The following is a 26,149-nucleotide window of genomic DNA, read 5'->3' as shown; positions in this document are numbered from 1 at the left end:
TTTTAAACATATAAAAAATTTTCATCCATGTTTGGTACATGTGTCTATATTTACCATCAGTATTTCTCTCATGCAAAATAATACAAATATATTTCCGCCCATTGTACAGAAAAAAATAAAATGGACAGATCTCAGATAACACAGATGGCCTTAGTGACATTTGGACTTTACACAGACCAAAATAGTTGCATTGACAATTTTGATCCTTGGATCAGATCAATTAGTTTCTCTCCTGACACTCAATCTGTCAAAAAACATGGACACATGGGCTGTCCACAGTCAACAAGGGTTATGTGCTCCATCCATGAAAAACATGGTTGGAACTCATACGTGAAAAGAATGCCATCTGAATAAGGCCTTAAGTGACTTAAAAAAAAAAAACACAAACCATGCAATAGATGAATGCTCAAGTAACGCACCAGACTGACTAGAAGGCCAAATTCATGCATCCAAGTCTTGCGGTCTGATGAACGGCTGCGGATATCCTGATCCAAAATTCGACTGCCTCATATAAGCCTAGAAGGCTGTGGAGACCAGGTCAGGAGACAGGGCTTCATTTGGAGCATGAAACGGATGTGTGAATTAGATATTTGGGTGAGACCATCCAGTGTGGCTGACTATGCGACTGAAACTCCTCCCAGCCACACAATTATGAATGAAAATCATGGGGCCATAGGCCACCACTGAAGGGGCATAGAATCAGCAACGCAGCCAACTGCACCTTGTGGACTCACAATAATGGTTTCTGTCTTTTCACCAAATAAAACTGAACAGCATGCTCTGCTATTTTTCCTGGTAATATGACAGAATCTGCAATGGAGACTCCCACCTTACTAATTCTCCAAAGCACATGTGAATAAAGCTTAAAAGTTAACGGTCATTTATAAAAGATTTTATGTTACCGGCGCTACATAGCATTTGTGATTGGTAAGGATCTAGATCCTGATACCCCCACCGATTGGTCAAAACGTCGCCCTGAATTTCTGCAGTAGCGATGGTGTAAGGGTTCAATAGTAAGTCTATGGGTCTGTACACTCACAGAATGGAATATGAACCTATAGAGTTATTATTGAGCCAGTCACTCTGTTCACACAGCTTATAAAGGAGCCGCGGACCTCAGAATAATGTTCTGACTAGTGATGAGCGAGCATGCACGCCACTGCTCGGTACTCGCCCGAGCATCTCAGTACTCGAGATGCTCGGAGCTCGACGAGTACTTGCGCGATGCTCGGGTCCCCTCCCTGCATGTTTTGCGCTATTTAGAGCACCAATCAACATGCAGGGATTGCCTGCCACTCACTGTAATGCCGCAGCCATGTTGGTTGTGGCATTACAGCGATTGCCCAAATTTATGGGAACAGTGCTCAGTGAAACATGAAAAGCCGGCAATTCATCAGCCGCATACAGTTATAACATCAGTACCCAACAATTTAGAACAGAAAGAATAGAGCATCACACATAGATTAGATAGATAGAAACATGTCAGTCACATATATATGAAGTACAGTGATAGTGTTGGTTACTGTACTTGTCATTTAGTGTTAAAATAAAGGATTTATTAATAAAAAAAAATTGGCGTGGGGTGCCCCGTCATTCTAGTCTCTAGCGGAGGTTAAGCAGACGGCTGGGGCAGATGTTTGAAGCCTGGGAAGGGGGTAATACCCACAGAGCTTCCCAGGCTACTAATATCAGCCCCCAGCTGAATACCTAGCCTTTACCAGCTATTAAAATGGGGGACCCCAAAAAAAATGAAATGGGGTCCTTCTATTTTAATAGCTAGCAAAGGCTAGGCAGACAGCTGGGGGCTGATATTAATAGCCCAGGAAGGCTGCCATGAATATTGGCCCCCTCCCAGGCTAGAAACACCAGCCCTCAGCCGTCCCAGAAATGGCGCATCCATAGGATGCGCCAATTCTGGCACTTAGCCTCGCTCTTCCCACTGCCCTGTAGCAGTGGCAGTGGGGTAATAGGGCTGGGGTTGATGTCAGCTTATAATGCCAGCTGACATCAAGCCCAGGTTAGTAATGGGGAGGAGTCTATAAGACTCCCCCATTACTAACCCCATAGTGAAAGTGAAAAAAAAAATACCAACACCCAGAATAAAATCTTTTAATTGAAATAAACACACAATACTTTAATATTCTAAATTAAACTCTACTTACCATTACGCCCATTCCAGCTGAATCCCATGTCTCCTGCAATAAAAGTAAAATAATTAACCAACCTCATCCTTACCTTTCCATGGTTCCCACGACGGCTCCAGCTCTGCTACATTGAGATGGCAGGCTGGATCCTATGGATGCGCCATTTCTGGGGCGGCTGAGGGCTGGTGTTTCTAGCCTGGGAGGGGGCCAATATTCATGGCACCCTTCCTGGGCTATTAATATCAGCCCCCAGCTGTCTGCCTAGCCTTTGCTAGCTATTAAAATTTTTGTTTGGTGTCCCCCATTTTATTAGCCAGTAAAGGCTAGGTATTCAGCTGGGGGCTGATATTAGTAGCCTGGGAATCTCCATGGGTATTACCCCCTTCCCAGGCTTCAAACATCTGCCCCACCCGTCTGCGTAACCTCCGCTAGAGACTAGAATTACAGGGGAACCCACGCCAATTTTTTTTTTTTATAAATCCTTTATTTTAACACTAAATGACAAGTACAGTAACCAACGCTGTCACTGTACTCATTATATATGACTGACATGTTTATATCTATCTAATCTATGTGTGATCCTCTATTCTTTCTGTTCTAAATGGTCAGGTACCGATGTTATAACTGTATGCGGCTGCTGAATTGCCGGCTTTTTTAAAGAGACGGGTGCATGAAAATCGGAGGGCACTAGTGTGTTCTGAGTGCCCTGCTATGTTTTTCATGCACCCTCCAATATACCCTGCCTGCCTGACATGTTTTATTGAGCATTGTTCCCATCGATTTGGGCAATTTTTGACCTTCTGCAGACCGCTGGGGGGGGGGGGTACCACCAGAAAAATGTTTGAGTTTCCCATAGACTTATATTGGGCTTGTTGCTCAGGTCGAGCACCCGAGTATCACGATGTGCTCGGCCCGAGCTTCGAGCACCCGAGCATTTTAGTGCTCGATCAACACTAGTTCTGACCCATCGGTGGGGGTTCTCAGGACCCAGATACCTGCTGATCAGAAACATTATACAGAGCTTCTGATTTTGGCTCTAAAAACTGCATCAAAGGCTACATCAAGATGAGCGTAACTTCAGCACACCAAATAACGCTAATAAGCGCTAATCTCAGACAAGAACATTCTTATCAAATCTGTAGACTGCATGTGCGCTAGCCTACAATATGGTCGTCCACAAAACAGTCATGATAGGCCCAAGGAATTCAGCCAAAAACTGCATCACAAAAAGAATGTGTGTTTCCAGCCCAAAAGTGATGTCACACAATGGAGAGCAACTTAAAGTGAATACAACAGAATTCTGGCATAAATTGCACCAAAAACTTGTCTCTCATGGCCTGCACCTCATTTAATATTTGTTTTAAGCACATTTTCCAACTTGCTGAATAATTCTTGTCTATATAGCTTTCCATGGGTGGGTTTTTATATAGTCAGGTCTGGGTCCTGCTCTGCCCCATATATTTTGAGGCCTGATGGCACACAGTGAGGTGAGATAGAGTAAGGGACCATCCGGATTGGGTACACCTTGTCGCAGTTTGATGATCTTTAAGTTTTTTAGATCAAAACAGTGTAAACTAAGTACTCCATGTTATTTACGTGTACTATTTACTTACTGCTGGGTATTTGCTCATTGTTTTGATCTTAGGTTTTTTGCAATAAATAGACGGGAGTTGACAGGAAAAGTGAGAGAAATAAAGCATGGTCTGAGATGCGGTACAGTGAGACAAAAAGGTGAGCTTGTTTGGTGGAGTCAAGTTAAACAAGACAGTTAAAAGATGTGCCAAATTTATCATCCAATGTGAACCACTATAATAAATAGAACAGGTTTTAAGTTCACACAAGAGAAACAATACGGCACCACACTGCTTTTCAAGCATAGATCACTAGGGATCACCTCAGACTAGCATGCTTCAACTTCAGAACAAGGTAGAAAGAAAGGTAGCACTCACCCAGTCTTCTTAAAACATTCTTTTATTGTGGTATGCGGTACATAAAAACCTGCAGCATCGGACTGAGACCCCAAAGGGCGTGCAAGGGAGAGGTAAAAAGGACAACGGCCGTTTCGCTGCCTTCCGTCGCTTCAACGGGTCCAAAGTGAGTGACACACCTGTTCACTTCCCTTTAACTATCACAAACATATGTGTGCATAATTAAAACATAGCAAAATGCATAAAATCTAATCCCAACATTAAGCTGAATTCACATCATAAAGTAGAAAGACAGAATATATAGCAGTATTATAGAAAAACTGATAGATCTAGTTTTTCATTTAATCTCAATGGGCCCTGAGCTTCCGAATCTAATATCCATTTAGCCTCACGTTGTAATAATAATCTATTACGGTTTCCTCCTTCTTTTGGTAGTCTGACATGTTCTAACCCTGCAAAGTGTAACACGTTCGGGTCAGCATTATGATATTCAGAAATATGCTGTATTAATTTAGGAGAACCCTTTTTTGAAAGAATTGAATTATAATGTTCCCTAAAACGAATAAACAATGGTCTAATAGAGAGGTGTTCCTCTCACCCGCACACCCTTCGGGGTCTCCGTCCGATGCTGCAGGTTTTTGTCCCGTATACCACAATAAAGGAACGGTTTAAGAAGACTGGGTGGGTGCTACCTTTCTTTCTACCTTGTGCTGAAGTTGAATTTTCCTTGGTTGTGCACCACCGGTACAGTCTTGAGGTATGCTAGTCTGAGGTGATCCCTAGTGACCTATGCTTGAAAAGCAGTGTGGTGCTGTATTGTTTCTCGTGTGAATTGTGAATTGATTGACTTTGAGACAGGCCCACCCTGCATTGCCAAGGGGCATATTTTCTTGGTGAAATCCTGAAGGCTCCTTTTCACTATGGACTCAGAAGCTTCTTCCTTTCACAGCGGTCTCTCAGCTGGACGTGAGAATGCGGGGGAGTTTTTTGCTGAATGTAACAGCAAAGATGAATTAGAAATTATTGGCAGTAAATCTCTAGAGCTTAAGATCACCTCACTAGCCGAAAAAGAAATCAGGCTTTTTTGGACGGTCAAATCTTTAAGGTCATATATTGACTCAGATCGAGTTCCACGAGGACTCCGAGTCTATAAGGAGATTTCCCAGTTTAAAGAGGATGAAACCTTTCAGAAAGAATGGGAAAAAGCACATTTGAATTGCTCCTTAGAATTGTTGAAATTATTACTGGCTAGAAATGAACAAGAATTAAATAATATTACCACACTTCTGGAAAAAGCGAAATTAGAACTTGCATCCAGACTTATGGAAAACCAAATGAAAACTTTTTTGATTAAACTTGATAAAAAACTAGTTCCTCTGCAAGCAGACATAAAACAGAGGAAAAAAGAAAAATTGCTGAGAGATAAAAAGGATTATGAAACCAACATGGTATTTAAATGGAATAAAAATACACAAAATATGAAAAAGAAGAATTTCAGAACACAAAGATATTCTAATCCCACTCTTAGAAAGAAAAAAAATAATGGACTATGATGGATGGACTACCGATTCAGATTCGAGCGGCATTGAGGAGAATCATCAGATGGAATGTATGGATACAGCGCATGTGGAATCCGGCTCAAAAAACTTCAATCCCCCTCAAAGCGTACACGGAGAGGGGGAAAACATAGGAAAAGGAGGAAAGAACGTGCCTGTAGGTGGCACGAAACGCAAACAGGTCTCCTGGAGGAAATAACGGATATAGACATAGTGAATAATGAAATCATAAATTTGACAGACCGGACACTCTCATCCAATCATTTGAGCGTATTAAAAAGGGCTTGAACTTTTGTATCTCTGAACAATTTGATTTAACAGATTTTAAAATTGATCTTTATAAAGCCACAAGCAAAATGCATTTACATAAATTGTTTATAAATAAAGATCAGAGCACAATAACTCCTGTTGCAGGTGAAATTCCCACCACTATCGATCGGGTCGGATTCAGTGCGTTAGCCCAGAATCAAATACCACAAGAGGAAGTAGAATTGCTACTTAGTTTGTGTGACCCCCTTTCTATATGTGCAAAAAGCCCCACATCTATTCAACACATGCCATTCACGGGTGGAATTAGATCTACCTTTGTGCCACCCGTGAATCCTGGCAATGTGATTGATTTGTTCCAGGAGAGTTATCTCAGACGTACAGGCATTAATTTCTAAAAAAACGTTGGATAACTTAAGTGTAGGGGAAAAAGAGGACATAAATGAACTAAGGGGTTGGGATAATGTGATATTTTGTAAAGGGGGAAATATTGTTCTACTAAAAAAATCAGATTATCAAAGTGAGGCTTTAAGACAGTTATCAGATGTAAATATGTATAAAAAAACTATCAGGGGACCCCACACTCAAATATAAAGATCAGCTACGTTCGTTATTGAGGACGGCTATAGAGAATGGCATCTTATCAAAAAAAGTGGCTGATAAATTGCTGCCGGATTTTCCACATAAACCGCATTGGTATTACTTACCTAAAGTTCATAAAAACCTGCAAAAGCCCCAGGGACGTCCGATAGTCTCGGGGATAGGCTCTATTACAGAGCCTTTGTCCAAATATTTAGATTGGTTATTAAAACCCCTGTTAAAAGAGATACCTTCGTATGTAAAAGATACAGGCGATTTTTTGAATATCTTGCAGGAGATTGAATGGCAAGATGATTGGTCGTTGGTGTCCCTGGACATTGAAAGCCTGTACATGCACATTCCACAGTTTGCAGGCAATCGGTAAAATCCTAGAAAAAGCTGGCAGAGAAATGAGCTATATAGAGTTTGTTAAAAACAGTCTCCTGTTTGTACTTACTCACAATGCGTTTAAATTTGGCAATACATGGTACACTCAAATGTCAGGTACCGCGATGGGTACGCCCGTCGCTTGCACCTTCGCCAATTTATTCTTGGCAGTTTTGGAAGAAAATTATTTTGAGTGGGGAAAACCCTTATTTGAGGTATATTAAGGCATACCATAGATATGTTGATGACATATTCGTGATATGGGCTGGGACAACAAGTGTGCAATTTGATGAGTTTGTGACATTTCTCAATTCAGAGAACATGGAAAATATGAGGTTTACCTCTTTCTTCGGGGGGTCATGAGTTGGATTTCTTGGATGTGCGTGTATCTATCCAGGAAGGTATTCTTGCAACAGAATCATTTCGGAAACATACGGCTACTAATATGCTCCTGCATTTTAATAGCTATCATCCGCACCATTCAAAACGTGGCCTGCCTTATAGTCAGTTTTTAAGACTTCGGAAAATCAATAATTTTAATAAAAACTTTGAAGAACAGTCAGATAGTCTGTCAAAAAGATTTGTAGATAGAGGTTACCCTATTCAGGAAGTCAATCTGGCCCGAGATAAAGCTGGTAAAAAAAAACAAAAAGAATTATTAAAAGGACAAAAAAAGATGTCTAAGAAAGAAGATCAAAGATTTATTCTCACCTTTAAATTTAATCCAATGTCTGATATAATTAAAAGAGCTATTTATAATAATTGGCACCTCTTAGAGAGTGATACAGATTTGGCTGAGAGAGCCAGTAGAAAACCAATTATTTCATATAGATGTAGCCGCAATTTAGGAGATATTTTGGTGCATAAAAGATTTTCAAACGATTCCCCAAATTGGTTAGAAGGTGGTACCCCTAAAGGGAAATTTAAATGCGGGCATTGCTCCTTTTGTAAATTTCACAGAATCGATAAATCCTTTAGAATAGCACCTTTGTTACACACAGTTAAAGATTTTTATCTCTTGCAGAACGAATTATGTTGTCTATGTGGTTGCATGTCCCTGCCAGTTTTTTTACATTGGCAAAACTATTAGACCATTGTTTATTCGTTTTAGGGAACATTATAATTCAATTCTTTCAAAAAAGGGTTCTCCTAAATTAATACAGCATATTTCTGAATATCATAATGCTGACCAGAACGTGTTACACTTTGCAGGGTTAGAACATGTCAGACTACCAAAAGAAGGAGGAAACCATAATAGATTATTATTACAACGTGAGGCTAAATGGATATTAGATTCGGAAGCTCAGGGCCCGTTGGGATCAACCCCTTAACCCCCGAGGGTGGTTTGCACGTTAATGACCAGGCCAATTTTTACAATTCTGACCACTGTCACTTTATGAGATAATACCTCTGGAACGGATCCCCCTGATTCTGAGATTGTTTTTTCATGACATATTGTACTTCATGATTGTGGTAAAATTTCTTCAATATCACTTGCGTTTATTTGTGAAAAAAAACGAAAATTTGGCAATTTTCAAAATTTTAATTTTTATGCCCTTAAATCAGAGATATGTCACACAAAAGAGTTAATAAATAAATAACATTTCCCACATGTCTACTTTACATCAGCACAATTTTGGAACCCACATTTTTTTTTATTAGGGAGCTATAAGGGTTAAAAGTTGACCAGCGATTTCTCATTTTTCCAACAAAATTTACAAAACCATTTTTTTTAGGGACCACATCACATTTGAAGTCACTTTGAGAGGTCTTTATGACAGAAAATACCCAAAAATGACACCATTCTAAAGACGCTCAAAACCACATTCAAGAACTTTATTAACCCTTCAGGTGCTTCACAGGAATTTTTGGAATGTGGAAGAAAAAAATGAACATTTAACTTTTTTCACAAAAATGTTACTTTAGACCCAATTTTTTTTATTTTCACAGGGGTAACAAGAAAAAATGGACCCCAAAATTTGTTGTGCAATTTCCCCTGGGCACGCAGATACCCAATATGTGGGGAAAAAACACTGTTTGGGCGCACGGCAGGGCTCGGAAGGGAAGGAGCGCCATTTGACTTTTTGATAGTAAAATTTGCTTGAATAATTAGCGGACGACATGTTGCGTTTGGAGAGCCCCTGTGTGCCCAAACATTGGAGCTCCCCCACAAGTGACCCCATTTTGGAAACTAGACCCCCCCAAGGCACCTATCTAGATGCATAGTGAGCACTTGGAACCCCCAGGTGCTTCACAAATTGATTCGTAAAAATGAAAAATGTTTTTTTTTTTCACTTTTTCATTTTTACGAATCAATTTGTGAAGCACCTAGGGGTTCCAAGTGCTCACTATGCATCTAGATAGGTGCCTTGGGGGGTCTAGTTTCCAAAATGGGGTCACTTGTGGGGGAGCTCCAATGTTTGGGCACACAGGGACTCTCCAAATGCAACTTGGTATCCGCTAACAAATTGTCGGCTCAAATTGTTAGCGGACGCCATGTTGCGTTTGGAGAGCCTCTGTGTGCCCAAATATTGAAGCTCCCCCACAAGTGACCTCATTTTGGAAACTAGACCCCCCAAGGCACCTATCTAGATGCATAGTGAGCACTTGGAACCCCCAGGTGCTTCACAAATTGATTCATTTTTATGAATCAATTTGTGAAGCACCTGGGGGTTCCAAGTGCTCACTATGCATCTAGATAGGTGCCTTGAGGGGTCTAGTTTCCAAAATGGGGTCACTTGTGGGGGAGCTCCAATGTTTGGGCACACAGGGACTCTCCAAACGCAACATGGCGTCCGCTAACAATTTGAGCCGATTTTCCATTCAATTTGTTAGCGGACACCATGTTGCATTTGGAGAGCCCGTGATGTACCTGAACAGTGGAGCTCCCCCACAAGTGACCCCATTTTGGAAACTATACCCCTCAAGGATTTTAATAAGGTGTATAGTGAACATTTTGAACCTAGAGGTACGACACAGAATTTGATAACATTAGGTCATCATATTGAATAAGTTGTCATTAGTCTTGAGCGCAAGTGCTCGCTACTTGAGTTTGCATCGGGGACTCAGGTATGCACCATGTACTGTGCTCGAGTGACATGCTCGAGTTCCTGCCCCGCATGTTTCACGGTTATTAGACACCCAAAAAAAAACATGCGGGGATCGCTCGTGCATGGCAGGCAATCCCCGTAAAGTTTTTTTGGCCGCGAAGCATATGGGGCGGAGACTCGAGCATGTCACTCAAATACCCACGATACTCAATGCATACCAGAGCACCCAATGCAAACTCAAGTAGCGAGCACTTGCGCTCAACACTAGTCGCCATATCGTCATCTTTTTTTCTTACTTTTGAAAAAAATCCCAACCCCATCACAACCCTAACCCCAAACCTAACCCCAACCCCAACCCCAACCCTAACCCCAACCCCAAACCTAACCCCAACCCCAACCCCAACCCCAGCCCTAACCCTAGCCCAACCCTAACTCGAGAGTTTATTTTTGACGCCGTTCCTCATGCGGTATAAGTGATTAGACGACTTTATTCTTCGGGTCGGTGTGATTACAGCAATACCAGAATCATATGGGGTTTTTATGATTGACAGCTGTCACACACTAAAAGATGCATTTTTTGTAAAATCTAGTTTTTGCATCGCCATATTTTGAGAGCTATAATTTCTCCAGATTTTGGCAGACAGTCATGTGATGGCTTGTTTTTTGCGGGATGAGTTGACGTTGTTATTGGTGCCATTTTCAGGCACGTGACATTTTTTGATCGCTTTCTATTCCGATTTTTTGTAGGCAGAATAAACAAAAACCAACAACTCAGGAATTGTTTTTTTTTTATTCTGTTCCGCGTGTGGTAACATTGATAAAGCAGCTTTATTCTTTGGGTCAGTACGTTTACAGCGGTACCACATTTATATCGTTTTTCTATGTTTTGCACTTTTACATAAAAGCAATTTTATAGAAAAAATTATTTTTTAGCATAGCTTTATTCTGAGAGCTATAACTTTTTTATTTTTCAGCTGATGGAGCAGTATGGTGGCTTCTTTTTTGCGGGACGAGATGACGTTTTCAGCGGTACCATTTTTATTTATATTCATCTTTTTGATCGCGTGTTATTCCATTTTTTGTTTGGCGGTATGGTGATAAAGCATTGTTTTTTTTTTCTTTTTTTTTTTTTTACCGTGTTCACTGAAGGGGTTAACTAGTGGGACAGTTTTATAGGTCAGGTTGTTCCGGACGCGGCGATACCAAATGTGTACTTTTATTGTTTGTTTTTTTTATAATAATATTTATTGATGGGTACATTATATTTTATTTTTGGTGGATTATTTTTTTTATTTTATATTTTTGCAATTTTTTTTTTCACTTTCTGATAGTAATAAAGTATTAAAACTTTGTCCCACTATGGGAGTTTCACTTTTTTTTTCTCGGATCGCCTGCATGGCACAGGAATGCAGCACCATCCCTGTGCCATGCAGGCTGTCAGCGCTGGACAGGGAGAGGATTGTTTGGAGATGCACTGCGCATGTCCAAACAATCTTCCTGCTGTCTGGTGACCCGGATGTTGTCATGACGACATCGGGTCGTCATGGTAACACCCGGGAAGCCGTGTCAGACAGCGCTGGAAGAGGAGGTGAGTATCTGCGATCACCTCCCCTTGCCCCCGCAATGCTGCGATCGACTTTGATCGCAGCATCGCGGGGGTTAATGTGCTGGGAGCGGTGCAGGACCGCTCCCTGCACATAGTATCGGGTGTCAGCTGTGACAATCACCTGACACCCGGCGACGATCGCGCCCGCACAGCCTGTGTGCGCGCGCGATTGCCATGACGTACTAATACGGGTCTGGCTCTTAAGTCCCAGGGCACAGACGCGTATTAGTACGTCAAATGTTGTTAAGGGGTTAAATGAAAAACTAGATCTATCAGTTTTTCTATAATACTGCTATATATTCTGTCTTTCTACTTTGTGATGTGAATTCAGCTTAATATTGGAATTTGATTTTATGCATTTTGCTATGTTTTAATTATGCACACATATGTTTGTGATAGTTAAAGGGAAGTGAACAGGTGTGTCACTCACTTTGGACCCGTTGACGTGCCGGAAGGCAGCGAAACGGCAGTCGTCCTTTTTTCCCTCTCCCCTGCCCTTCCTTCGGGGTCTCAGTCCGATGCTGCAGGTTTTTATGTACCACATACCACAACAAAGGAATGTTTTAAGAAGACTGGGTGAGTGCTACCTTTCTTTCTACCCTGTGCTGAAGAACAGGTTTTAAGACTGATCCAAGTTCACATTGACTACAAATTCCAAAGTTTTAGTAAATCTGCCCCAATTTTTTTTGTGCCACTTCAAGTTTTTATTAGCCAAATCCAGAAGTGGATTCAAATGAACTGAGAAAGTCCAGGAGCGTTTTTCTAGAAAAAGCTGTGCTTGACATCACCCACAGTCTGGAAAGACAAATGCAGTATTGGATGCAGCTTGTTGAGCTAAAGCCAGAAGTGGATCCCTCAGAAAAGAGAAGTCCATACTTCGTATTTACCATAAGCTTATATTTGTACTCCATCAAAATCTGTCTGATGCAGGCTTTGTGCCATTTTTTTTATGGCTTTTAACCAAGGAGGTGGTGCTCACAGACAAATTATACAAAGAAGCCTAAAAACTTGACCCCAGAAAATCCTGTGAAAAACTCCTCCTTAGTAAGGACTATTAACATAGCAGTAATTAGAAAGGTCCAAATCTCTGGAACTGTATAGCGGATTTAAAAAATGAATGTAATACTCAAGGGAGAAAGCTGGAATGAACCCCTTCACGAAAAATTACATATCTGTCATGTTCCTGTCTTTGATAAATGCTCAGCGTGTGATGGCTGATTTAATCAGCCATCATGTGCATCTAATAGCTGCAGGAGGAGCGGTGTTGTTAACTTGTGAAATCCCGCTGTCATTATCCAATGGTGGGATTTAAAACGCGCCGACAGGAGCAACCATCATTCCACCCACCCATTGGTACGACCATGACGTGATCAAAGGGCATCGATGAATTGCCATGACAGCCGGAGGGAAACTGATGACCCCTGTGCCTGTCATTACGATCCTCTTGTGAACACCAGCCCAGTAAAAAAAAAAAAAAAGTCTTTAAAATTATGAAGAGTAAAAAAGTTCACCCACCTTTATCCCCATTGAAAATAAAACAAAAAAATAAATACACATTTTATATTGCTGTGTCCAGAAATGTTTGATCATAATATAATCTGATCAGTGAACAGGGTAACGAAAAAAAATTCTAAACGGCAGAATTAAGTTTTCTTTGTCCCCAACAACCTTGCAATAAAATGCAATAAGAGGTGATCAAAACATTGTATGTACCCCAAAATGGTATCAGTAAAAACATCAGCTCAGGGCACAAAAAATAAGCCGTCACCCAGCCCCAGATCCTGAAAACGCTACCAGTCTGAGAAAATGGCGACAAAATCAAACATTTTTTATACAAATTTACTATTTTTTTATCACCACTTAGAGAAAAAAAAAACCTATACATATTTGGTATCTGCGAACTAGTCCTGACCTGGAGAATTATATTACCATGTCAGATTTACAATAAAGTGAACATGGTAAACAAAAAAAATTGTCAAACTTATTTTTGCAATTTAATTGCACATGGAATCTGTTTCCCGTTTTCCAGTACACTATATGATAAAATCAATGGTGTCGTTCAAAGTACAACTCATCCCGCAAAAAACAAGCTCTAATCCAGCTATATTGATGGAAAAAATAAAAAAGTTACGGCCCTGGGAAGAAGGGGAGGAAAAAACGAAAGCCCAAGCAGTCAGAAATCAGACCAGAAACGTAAAGACTAACTCACACTACTAAAAGTACAGCTTTAATTTAAAATAGTGACATCTCCAGTGTGGCGTTATACAGCAGCATCCTGGAAAATAAAAGGCCTCCTCCCAGAGCAAGTCTACAGCAGAAGGCAATGTGCACCTGTCAAAGGATACTGTTACTGCTCCAACACAAAGATGATACAGGGTGTGTGGTACTGTGGGGATTGAATTGCTCCACCACCGTCATGGATGAGGCATCCCATATTTTAATATCATCACCAGCTGAAGCGAATCTGATGTTATCCTGCATTGTAGTCCCTAGAAGAAAAAAAAAAATAGGAAAGGGGGGGTTAACTATTTACAGCACATTTTGAAGACTATAATACATGTGTATATATTTTACTTCTGAAGTACTGAACGGCCACTATATTGTATAAGATTGGTTTACAGTTGCTTAGATGAAAAAAGTAATTTTACAAATACTCCATCTGTGGTTAAATGAAAATGTTGAAAAAAAAAAAAAAGGGTGATAATGTTATAATACATAATTGCCTCAGAATTCAGAACAGACCCCAATTTTAAACTTTCTGAAGATACTCCAGACACCAAGCCAATCTGCCTAATACACGGAAACTTAGCTTTTATTATAAATTGCTTTAAAGAAAGTATACACATAAAGATGCAAAAAAATTATTAAAAATGCAGGGATAATACAGTTGTGCTCAAAAGTTTACATACCCCGGCAGAATTTTTCCTTTCTTGGCCTTGCTTCAGAGGATATGAATGATAAAAAAAACTTTTTCTCCACTCATGGTTATTGGTTGGGTGAAGCCATTTATTGTCAAACTACTGTGTTTTCTCTTTTAAAATCTTAATGACAACCAAAAACATCCAAATGACCCTGATCAAAAGTTCACATACCCTGGTGATTTTGGCCTGATAACATGCACAGAATTTGACACAAATGGGTTTGAATGGCTACTAATTGTAACATCCTCACCTGTGACCTGTTTGCTTGTAATCAGTGAGTGTGCGTAAAAGCTGAGTGAGTTTATGGGAGCCAGACAGACTCTTGCATCTTTCATCCAGCCACTGACGTTTCTGGATTGTGAGTCATGGGGAAAGCAGAATAATTGTCAACGGATCTACGGGAAAAGGTAGTTGAATTGTATAACACAGGAAAGGTATAAAAAAAATATCCAAGGAATTGATAATGCCAGTCAGCAGCGTTCAAACTGTGATTAATAAATGGAAAATCAGGGAATCTGTAAAAACCAAACCACGGTCAGGTAGACCAACAAAAATTTCGGCCACAACTGCCAGGAAAATTGTTCGGAATGCAAAGAAAAACCCACAAATAACATCAACTGAAATTCAGGACTCTCTGAAAACTAGCGGTGTGGCTGTTTCAAGATGCACAATAAGGAGGCACTTGAAAAAAATGGGCTGCATGGGCGAGTCGCCAGAAGAAAGCCATTACTGCGCAAATGCCACAAAGTATCTCGCCTACAATATGCCAAACAGCACAGAGACAAGCCTCAAAACTTCTGGAACAAGGTAATTTGGAGTGATCAGACCAAAATTTAACTTTTTGGACACAACCATAAACGTTACATTTGGAGAGAGGTCAACAAGGCCTATGATGAAAGGAACACCATTCCTACAGTAAAGCACGGAGGTGGTTCGCTGATGTTTTGGGGATGTGTGAGCTACAAAGGCACAGGAAACTTGGAAAAAGTAGAAGGAAAGATGAATGCAGCACGTTATCAGCAAATAATGGAGGCAAATTTGCACTCATCAGCACGGAAGCTGCGCATGGGACGTACTTGGACGTTCCAACATGACAACGATCCAAAACACAAGGCCAAGGTGACCGGTCATTGGCTACAGCAGAACAAAGTGAAGGTTCTGGAGTGGCCATCTCAGTCTTCTGACCTCAATATCATTGAGCCACTCTGGGGAGATCTCAAACGCGCAGTTCATGCTAGACAACCCAGGAATTTACAGGAACTAGAGGCTTTGTGCCAAGAAAAATGGGCAGCTTTACCATCTGAGAAAATAAAGAACCTCATCCACAACTACCACAAAGACTTCAAACTGCATTGATGGTAGAGGTGGCAATACACAGTATTAAGAACTGGGGTATGCGAACTTTTGATCAGGGTCATTTGGATGTTTTTGGTTGTCATTAAGATTTTAAAAGAGAAAAACAGTAGTTTGACAATAAAAGGCTTCACTCAACCAATAACCATGAGTGGAGAAAAAGTTGTTTTGTTATCATTTATATTCTCTGAAACAAGGCCAAGAAAGGAAAAATTCTGCCGTGGTATGTAAACTTTTGAGCGCAACTTTATATAGAATATGATACCACATGTGGTCTAAAAAAAAAAGAGGAAGGTGGTTGTTCGCCATACCTCACTTCCTTTCCTGGCAGCGGATGTTGGCACCCTAATATAATTTGATGTGGCGCCCCCACTCAATGGTGGCTATCCCTATCTGTCCCTACTGCTATCGCGTCCCTTCCAACCTAAGACAAATATTCAAAATATTCTAATTTACTGAGATAATGACTTTTGTGTTTTCATTGGCTGAAAACTATAATCATCAACTTTAACAGAAATAAACACTTGAAATAGATCACTCTGTTAGTAATAACTCTATATACACTGCTCAAAAAATAAAGGGAACATAATATAACTCCAACTAAATTAAACTGTCTACTTAGGAAGCAACACTAATTGACAATCAATTTCACATGCTGTTGTGCAAATGGAATAGACAATAGATGGAAATTATTGGCAATTATCAAGACACAATAAAGGAGTGGTTCTGCAGGTGGGGACCACAGACCACATCTCAGTACCAATGCTTTCTGGCTGATGTTTTGGTCACTTTTGAATGTTGGTTGTGCTTTCACACTTGTGGTAGCATGAGACGGACTCTACAACCCACAGAAGTTGCTCAGGTAGTGCAGCTCATTCAGGATGGCACATCAATGCGAGCTGTGGCAAGAAGGTTTGCATGTCTGTCAGCGTAGTGTCCAGAGGTTGGAGGCACTACCAGGAGACAGGTCAGTACACCAGGAGACGTGGAGGGGGCCGTAGGAGGGCAACAACCCAGTAGCAGGACCGTTACCTCCGCCTTTGTGCAAGGAGGAACAGGAGGAGCACTGCCAGAGCCCTGAAAAAAGACCTCCAGCAGGCCACAAATGTGCATGTGTCTGCAGAAAAGGTTAGAAACCGACTCCATGAGGGTGGTATGAGGGCCCGACGTCCACAGATGGGGGTTGTGCTCACAGCCCAACACCGTGCAGGACGCTTGCCATTTGCCACAGAACACCAGGATTGGCAAAGTTGCCACTGGCGCCCTGTGCTCTTCACAGATGAAAGCAGGTTCACATTGAGCACATGTGACAGACGTGACAGAGTCTGGAGACGCCGTGGAGAGCGATCTACTGTCTTCAACAAGACCGGTTTGGCAGTGGGTCAGTAATGGTGTGGGACGGCATTTCTTTGGAGGGTCGCACAGCCCTCCATGTGCTCGCCAGAGGTAGCCTGACTGCCATTAGGTACCGATATGAGCTCCTCAGACCCCTTGTGAGATCATATGCTGGTGCGGTTGGCCCTGGTTTCCTCCTAATTGAGGACAATGCCAGACCTCATGCGGCTGGAGTGTGTCAGCTGTTCCTGCGTTCCCCAGAACTGAAACCGATTGAGCACATCTGGGACATCATGTCTCGCTCCATCCACCAACGTCACATTGCACCACAGACTGTCCAGGATTTGGCTGATGGTTTAGTAAAGGTCTGGGAGGAGATCCCACAGGAGACCATCCGCAACCTCATCAGGAGCATGCCCAGGCGTTGTAGGGAGGTCATACAGGCACGTGGAGGCCACACACAATACTGAGCCTCATTTTAACTTGTTTTAAGGACATTATATCAAAGTTGGATCAGCATGTTGTCTGTTTTTCTACTTTAATTTTGGGGGTGACTCCAAATCCAGGCCTCCATAGGTTAATAAATTTGATTTCCATTGATGATTTTTGTGTGATTTTGTTGTCAGCACATTCAACTTTGTACAGAACAAAGTATTCAATGAGAATATTTCATTCATTCAGATCTAGGATGTGTTATTTGAGTGTTCTCTTTATTTTTTTGAGCACTGTAGTTTTGTGATTGGTTTATAATACACTGAAACCCTTTCCCAGTTGGTTCTTAGGATAAGGGTATGTTCACACAAGGTATAGCTCAGTCACATTTGGAGCAGGTACATTTTGAAAACCAATTGAAAAAGTGCTCAAAATGCTGAAAATATTGAGCATTCATTTTTGTGTAAAAAAGACTTGTTGTTCATGCCTTCATGTATTTGATCATCTTTTGAAGAGCATCTGTGTCACTTACTGGGGTCGTGCTACTTTTCGATAAAAATCACAGTTTTATCAGCAGGAGATTATCACTACAGGACTAATAAACCTGCTTCCCGGTAATCTGCCATATTAACCCCTTTCCGACCAAGTCAGTAATAGTACATAGCTGAGCCCTGGGACTTATGGACCAGTTTCGTACTATTACGCATAATGCGATCGAGCCCGCACACAAGTGGTGCTGGGTGATCGCCGCTGGGTGTCAGCTGATTGTCACAGCTGACATCCGGTGCTATGTGCAGGGAGCGGTCGATGTCTGCGGCGGCTTCCGGATGTTGTCATGACAACATCCGGGTCACCAGGAGGCAGGACGTTACCTTGGTTATGCGCAGTGCATGACAAAAGTAATGTCTTCCTGTGTGCAGAGTTGACAGGCTGCATGGTATAGGGAGCTGCTGCTGCTCTGTATGCTATGCAGCCGATCAGGCTGCAAAAAGTGAAAGTCCCATAGTGGAACAATGTGTAAAAGTAAAAAAAAGTGCCAGAAAGTGTGTGTGGGGGGGGGGATGAAAAAAATAATCCCCAAAAAATAAAAATATATTGTACCCATAATATTTATTATGAAAAAAAAATAAACCAATAAAAGTACACATATTTGGTATCGCCGCATCCGGAACGACCTGACCTATAAAACTGTCTCACAAGTTAACCTCTTTAGTGAACACTGTAAATACAAATAAAAAAAAACTAAGCAAAAAAAACAATGCTTTATCATCATACTGTCAAACAAAAAACGGAATAACACGCGATCAAAAAGACGAATATAAAAATGGTACCGCTGAAAACGTCATCTTGTCCCGCAAAAAAACAAGCTGCCATACAGCTCAATCAGCCCAAAAATAAAAAGTTATAGCTCTCAGAATAAAGCCATAAAAAAAAAATATTTTTCTAGAAAATAGTTTTTATTGTGTAAAAGTGCCAAAACATAAAAAAGATATAAATGTGGTACCGCTGTAAATGTACTGACCCGAAGAATAAAGCTGCCTCATCAATTTTACCACACGCGGAAAGGAAAAAAAAAAAAAAAAAACAATTCCTGAATTGCTGTTTTTTGTTTATTCTGCCTCCCAAAAATCGGAATAGAAAGCGATCAAAAAATGTCACGTGCCTGAAAATGGCACCAATAAAAACGTCAACTCGTCCCGCAAAAAACAAGCCCTTACATGACTCGGTAGAAATATGGAATAATTATATCTCTGAAAAATTTGGCAATGCAAAAACTAGTCTTTGCAAAAAAAGAGCTTCTTTTAGTGTGTGACAGCTGTCAATCATGAAAACCCGATATGATTCTGGTATCGCTGTAATCGCACGGAGCCGAAGAATAAAGTCGTCTAATCACTTACACCACACGAGGAACGGCGTAAAAAATAAACTCTAGGGTTGAGGTTAGGGTTGGGATTTGTTCAAAAAGAAAGAAAAAAAAATATGACAATATGGCGACCACTGTTGAGCGCAAGTGCTCGCTACTTGAGTTTGCATCGGGTGCTCGGGTATGCACTGACTATGGCGGGTGTTCGAGTGACATGCTCGAGTCTCTGGGCGGGGACTCGAACATGTCACTCGAGCACCCGTGATACATGGTGCATACCCGAGTACCCGATGCAAACTCAAGTAGCGAGCACTTGCGCTCAAGACTAATGACAACTTATTCAATATGATGACCTAATGTTATCAAATTCTGTGTCGTACCTCTAGGTTCAAAATGTTCACTATACCCCTTGATAAAATCCTTGAAGGGTTTCCACTCTTTAGGCACATCAGGGGCTCCGGAAATACGACATGGCGTCCGCTCTTGATTTCAGCCAATTTTGCGTTCAAAAACTCATACAGTGCTCCTTCCCTTCTGAACCCTGACGTGCGCCACATATGGGGTATTGGCGTACTCAGAAGAAATTGCACAACAGATTTTAGGTTCCATTTTCTCCTCTTACCCTTTTGAAAATAAAAAATTTGGGGCTAAAAAATCATTTTTGAGGCAAAAGTTAAGATTTTTTTATTTTCATGGCTCCATGTTATAAACTTTTGATAAGCACCTGGGGGTTAAGGGTGCTCACCACACATCTAGATAAGTTCCCTGAGGGGTCTAGTTTCCAAAATTGTATCACTTGTGGGGGGTTTCCACTGTTTAGGCACATCAGGGGCTCTCAAAACGCAACATGGCGTCCGCTAATTATAAAAGGAAATTTTACATTCAAAAAGTCAAATGTCGCTCCTTCCCTTCCGAACCCTGCCGTGCGCCCAAACAGTGTATTTTCCCCATAAATGTGGTATCGGATTACTCAGGAGAAATTGCACAAGTTGCATGGTGCAATTTCTCCTGTTACCCTTATGAAAATGCAAAACTGCCCAAGCAGTGTTTTTTCCCCACATATGGGGTATCTGCGTGCTCAGGGGAAATTGTGCAACACATTTTGGGGTCCATTTTTTCCTGTTACCCCTGCAAAAATAAAAAAAATTGGAGTCTAAAGTAACATTTTTGTTTTCTTCCACATTCCAAAAATTCCCGTGAAGCACCTAAAGGGTTAATAAACTTCTTGAATGTGGTTTTGAGCACCTTGAGGGGTGCAGTTTTTAGAATGGTGTCATTTTTGGGTATTTTCTGTCATAAAGACCCCTCAAAGTGACTTCAAATGTGATGTGGTCCCTAAAAAAATGGTTTTGTACATTTTGTTGTAAAAATGAGAAATCGCTGGTCAACTTTTAACCCTTACAGCTCCCTAATAAAAAAAAAAAATTTGGTTCCAAAATTGTGTTGATGTAAAGTAGACATGTGGGAAATGTTATTTATTAACTATTTTGTGAGATATATCTCTCTGATTTAAGGGCATAAAAATTCAAATGTTGAAAATTGGGAAATTTCCAATTTTTTCAAAAATAAACGCAAGTCATATTGAAGAAATTTTACCACTATTATGAAGTACAATATGTCACGAAAAAACAATCTCAGAATTAGCGGGATGCGTTAAAGCGTTCCAGAGGTATTACCTCAAAGTGACAGTTGTCAGATTTGTAAAACGTGGCCCGGTCATTAACGTGCAAACCACCCTCGAGGGTAAAGGGGTTAATGAGCTCTTTATAAAAAAAAAAAACCCTCCCCGCACACACTGCTGATTGACAGCAGTCTGTGTACTCTGTATATTGTCAGATGCTAATCACTGTGTGTGGGGGGAATTTACACAGAGCAGGACTACTACATGGCAGGAGACACCTAATCCTGAAGGGATACATCGCTGGAATCAAGGTCTCTGCCCCTACGTCATGCTGCTCTAAGGCGGAGTAATAAAACAGACAGATTACCGTTAAAAGCCTTGTCACAAGTTATTATATTAGTGAATTCTTAGGCTATGCGCCCACGATGCAGAAATGCTCCGGATTTTTTCCTGAGCGTTTCTGCATCTCCCCGGCAGAAAAAACGCCTGCGGATTGTACATGCGTTTTCCAGCCAGGGACATGCGGATGTGAAGCGTTCTTCACATGCATTTCCACATGCGGGTTGTCAAGCGCTTTCCAAGAGATTTTAGCATCACTTGGAAAGTGCTTGACAACTTGGTCACACTATAAAAATCCATGCAGCCGGCACCGAAGGACCTGCCGACGTCAGCGTCGCGTGACCCGTCACATGACTGACGTCAGCGCAGGTCCTCCAGTCCATCGCGATCTGCCAGCATGAGAGGACGAGCACAGCGGGGGCCGTCAGAAGGTAAGTATAACATTTATTTTATTCTTTTTTTTACAGTTTTCTATGGTACCCGGGTCCGGAGGAGAGTCTCCTGTCCTCCACACCTGGGTACCATCCGCACATTGAACGTGTGCATTCCGCATGTCCTTATCTAGTGAAACAGAATGCACGCGTTCTAATGCAAGTCAATGGCGGGGAAAACGCAGCACTTCCGCAAAATAATTGGTAGTGCTGCGTTTTTTTTCCGCAGTGATAATCTGCAGCGGAAATTCCCGCAGCATGTGCACAGCACATGCGGATTATCATTGGGGAACATAGCAGGCCTTCTACCATGCATTTTTTAAGCGTTTCTGCCCCTGCAGAAACACTTAAAAAACGCATCGTGGGCACAGCCTTACTGCTGTGACTTTTTTGCTCACATGGTATCATTTTGTCTAAACAATCACTGACAATCCTTACATCCGTGCTCATCATGCTCACTGCAGACTGCGACCCAACAATTACACTGAAATGTTCTAACCTGGACCTTCAAGTATTTATTAGTGATATACAGATTGAGGCACAGACAATGACAGGCTAGAGGAGTGCCCGGGAATAGACAGGGGGCGCAGAGACAAGTAGAGGGACCGGGGAGAAGAGTGCCCGGGAATAGACAGGGGGCGCAGAGACAAGTAGAGGGACCGGGGAGAAGAGTGCCCGGGAATAGACAGGGGGCGCAGAGACAAGTAGAGGGACCGGGGAGAAGAGTGCCCGGGAATAGACAGGGGGCGCAGAGACAAGTAGAGGGACCGGGTACAGGAGTGCACGGGAATAGACAGGGGGCACAGATACGAAGGGGTGCCTGGGAAAAGACAGGGGGCACAGAGACAAGTAGGGGGACCAGGTAGAGGAGTGCCCAGGAATAGACAGGGGGAACAGAGAAAAGTAGGGGTAAAGGAGTACCCGGGAATAGAAAGGGGGCAGAGACAAGTAGGGGTAGAGGGATACCCGGGAATAGACAGGGGGCACAGGGACAAGTAGGGGGACCAGGTACAGGAGTACCCGGGAATAGACAGGGGGCACAGATACGGAGGGGCACAGGGTTGCCCAGGAATAGACAGCGGGCACAGATAGGGAGGGGTACAGGGGTGACCGGGAATAGACAGGGGGCACAGATACGGAGGGGTACAGGGGTGCCCGGAATAGGCAGGGGGCACAGATACGGAGGGGTACAGGGGTGCCCGGGAATAGACAGGGGGCACAGATACGGAGGGGCACAGATACGGAGGGGCACAGGGGTGCACGGGAATAGGCAGGGGGCACAGATACGGAGGGGTACATGGGTGCCCGGGAATAGACAGGGGGCACAGATACGGAGGGGTACAGATACGGAGGGGTACAGATACGGAGGGGTACAGGGGTGCACGGGAATAGGCAGGGGGCACAGATACGGAGGGGTACAGGGGTGCACCGGAATAGGCAGGGGGCACAGGGGTGCCCGGGAATAGGCAGGGGGAACAGATACGGAGGGGTACAGGGGTGCCCGGGAATAGGCAGGGGGCACAGATACGGAGGGGTACAGGGGTGCCCGGGAATAGGCAGGGGGCACAGATACGGAGGGGTACAGGGGTGCCCGGGAATAGGCAGGGGGCACAGATACGGAGGGGTACAGGGGTGCCCGGGAATAGGCAAGGGGCACAGATACGGAGGGGTACAGGGGTACCCGGGAATAGGCAGGGGGCACAGATACGGAGGGGTACAGGGGTGCCCGGGAATAGGCAGGGGGCACAGATACGGAGGGGTACAGGGGTGCCCGGGAATAGGCAGGGGGCACAGATTCGGAGGGGTACAGGGGTGCCCGGGAATAGGCAGGGGGCACAGATACGGAGGGGTACAGGGGTGCCCGGGAATAGGCAGGGGGCACAGATACGGAGGGGTACAGGGGTGCCCGGGAATAGGCAGGGGGCACAGATACGGAGGGGTACAGGGGTGCCCAGGAATAGGCAGGGAGCACAGATACGGAGGGGTACAGGGGTGCCCGGGAATAGGCAGGGGGCACAGATACGGAGGGGTACAGGGGTGCCCGGGAATAGGCAGGGGGCACAGATACGGAGGGGTACAGGGGTGCCCGGGAATAGGCAGGGGGCACAGATACGGAGGGGTACAGGGGTGCCCGTGATTACATAGTTCACAGCTAGAGGAAAGCACAGAGCTCTGCACACGCCGCTGGCCCGGTCACCACAACAAACACCCGAGCAGTGCCTGGCCGCACAGTTCCGGGTCAGGGACGCTGCAGGCGCGGTTCTGTTGCTTTCTCAGTGTCAGGACGCCACTTTCTTGCACTAAACAGAACTTTCAAACGTCCCGCCACACGGTGTCCGCGGCCGCTAGTGCAGTCATCGCGTCGAGCGGTCAGTGGTGTGAACAGGGAAACGGACACTCTGCACCTGTGGCCCCGGAGCCCACTCTCACCTTCCTGTCGCTGTCGTCCCCCGCCTCCCCCACTTTGCATCCCGGTACAGGGACTGCGCAGTGACGTCATCAGAACTCTGCAACCGACTCCCGCGCCGGAGTTGTGGCTGCGTGCGCGCTCCGGGGGAGTGCGGGAGCGCGCTGGCTGCAGCCCACAGTGTTGTGTTCATGAGAGAACGACGCTAATTGTCACTGAGAGACAAGGGCTGAGTTCATGATTACCCAGCAGTGGTGTGTTATAGAGCACAGGGTGTACACACCGGGGTGTTACATGGCTGCTGTACAGGGTGTATGCACTGGGAAGTTATAGGGCTGCTGCACAGGGTGTATACACCGGGGTGTTATAGGGCTGCTGCACAGGGTGTATACACCGGGGTGTTATAGGGCTGCTGCACAGGGTGTATACACCGGGGTGTTATAGGGCTGCTGCACAGGGTGTATACACCGGGGTGTTATATGGCTGCAGCACAGGGTGTATACACCGGGGTGTTATAGAACCACTGCACAGGGTGCATACACTGGGGTGTTATAGGGCTGCTGCACAGGGTGTATACACAGGCATGTTATAGGGCTGCTGCACAGGGTGTATACACCGGGGTGTTATAGGGCTGCTGCACAGGGTGTATACACCGGGGTGTTATAGGGCTGCTGCACAGGGTGTATACACCGGGGTGTTATAGGGCTGCTGCACAGGGTGTATACACCGGGGTGTTATAGGGCTGCTGCACAGGGTGTATACACTGGGGTGTTATAGGGCTGCTGCACAGGATGTATACACCGGGGTGTTATAGGGCTGCTGCACAGGGTGTACACACCGGGGTGTTATAGGGCTGCTGCACAGGGTGTATACACCGGGGTGTTATAGGGCTGCTGCACAGGGTGTATACACCGGGGTGTTATAGGGCTGCTGCACAGGGTGTATACACCGGGGTGTTACAGGGCTGCTGCACAGGGTGTATACACCGGGGTGTTACAGGGCTGCTGCACAGGGTGTATACACCGGGGTGTTACAGGGCTGCTGCACAGGGTGTATACACCGGGGTGTTACAGGGCTGCTGCACAGGGTGTATACACCGGGTGTTATAGGGCTGCTGCACAGGGTGTATACACCGGGGTGTTATAGTGCTGCTGCACAGGGTGTATACGCCGGGATGTTATAGGGCTGCTGTACAGGGTGTATACACCGCGGGGTGTTATAGAACCACTGCACAGGGTGTATACACCGGCATGTTATAGGGCTGCTGCACAGGGTGTATACACCGGGGTGTTACAGGGCTGCTGCACAGGGTGTATACACCGGGGTGTTATAGAGCTGCTGCACAGGGTGTATACACCGGGGTGTTATAGGGCTGCTGCACAGGGTGTATACACCGGCATGTTATAGGGCTGCTGCACAGGGTGTATACACCGGGGTGTTATAGGGCTGCTGCACAGGGTGTATACACCGGGGAGTTATAGGGCTGCTGCACAGGGTGTATACACCGGGGTGTTATAGGGCTGCTGCACAGGGTGTATACACCGGGGTGTTACAGGGCTGCTGCACAGGGTGTATACAGCGGGGTGTTATAGAACCACTGCACAGGGTGCATACACTGGGGTGTTATAGGGCTGCTGCACAGGGTGTATACACCGGCATGTTATAGGGCTGCTGCACAGGGTGTATACACCGGGGTGTTATAGGGCTGCTGCACAGGGTGTATACACCGGGGTGTTATAGGGCTGCTGCACAGGGTGTATACACCGGGGTGTTATAGGGCTGCTGCACAGGGTGTATACACCGGGGTGTTATAGTGCTGCTGCACAGGGTGTATACGCCGGGATGTTATAGGGCTGCTGTACAGGGTGTATACACCGCGGGGTGTTATAGAACCACTGCACAGGGTGTATACACCGGCATGTTATAGGG

The 26,149-nt window shown here is 43.9% G+C and overlaps 1 protein-coding gene across 1 annotated transcript in view; it reads right to left on the bottom strand.

The window, feature by feature from the left end:
- NEDD1 (NEDD1 gamma-tubulin ring complex targeting factor) overlaps nt 1-24,377 on the bottom strand; it is a 78,944-nt gene extending 54,567 nt beyond the window's left edge. The window contains exons 1-2 of the mRNA XM_073651576.1: nt 24,244-24,377; nt 13,863-14,006 (exon numbers count right to left, since the gene is read on the bottom strand). Coding sequence (XP_073507677.1) covers nt 13,863-14,006; nt 24,244-24,313 — 214 coding nt within the window. The 5' untranslated portion in view covers nt 24,314-24,377. The remainder of the gene's footprint in view (nt 1-13,862; nt 14,007-24,243) is intronic.
- Between the last annotated feature and the right edge of the window lie 1,772 nt (nt 24,378-26,149).

The sequence above is a fragment of the Phyllobates terribilis genome, unplaced genomic scaffold (genome assembly GCF_046119375.1).
Source record: "Phyllobates terribilis strain yellow unplaced genomic scaffold, ASM4611937v1 Scaffold_11__3_contigs__length_659146591, whole genome shotgun sequence".
Taxonomy (NCBI): Eukaryota; Metazoa; Chordata; class Amphibia; order Anura; family Dendrobatidae; genus Phyllobates; species Phyllobates terribilis.
The sequence above is the reverse complement of the archived record's forward strand: the minus strand, read 5'-3'. Positions and strand labels throughout refer to the sequence as shown.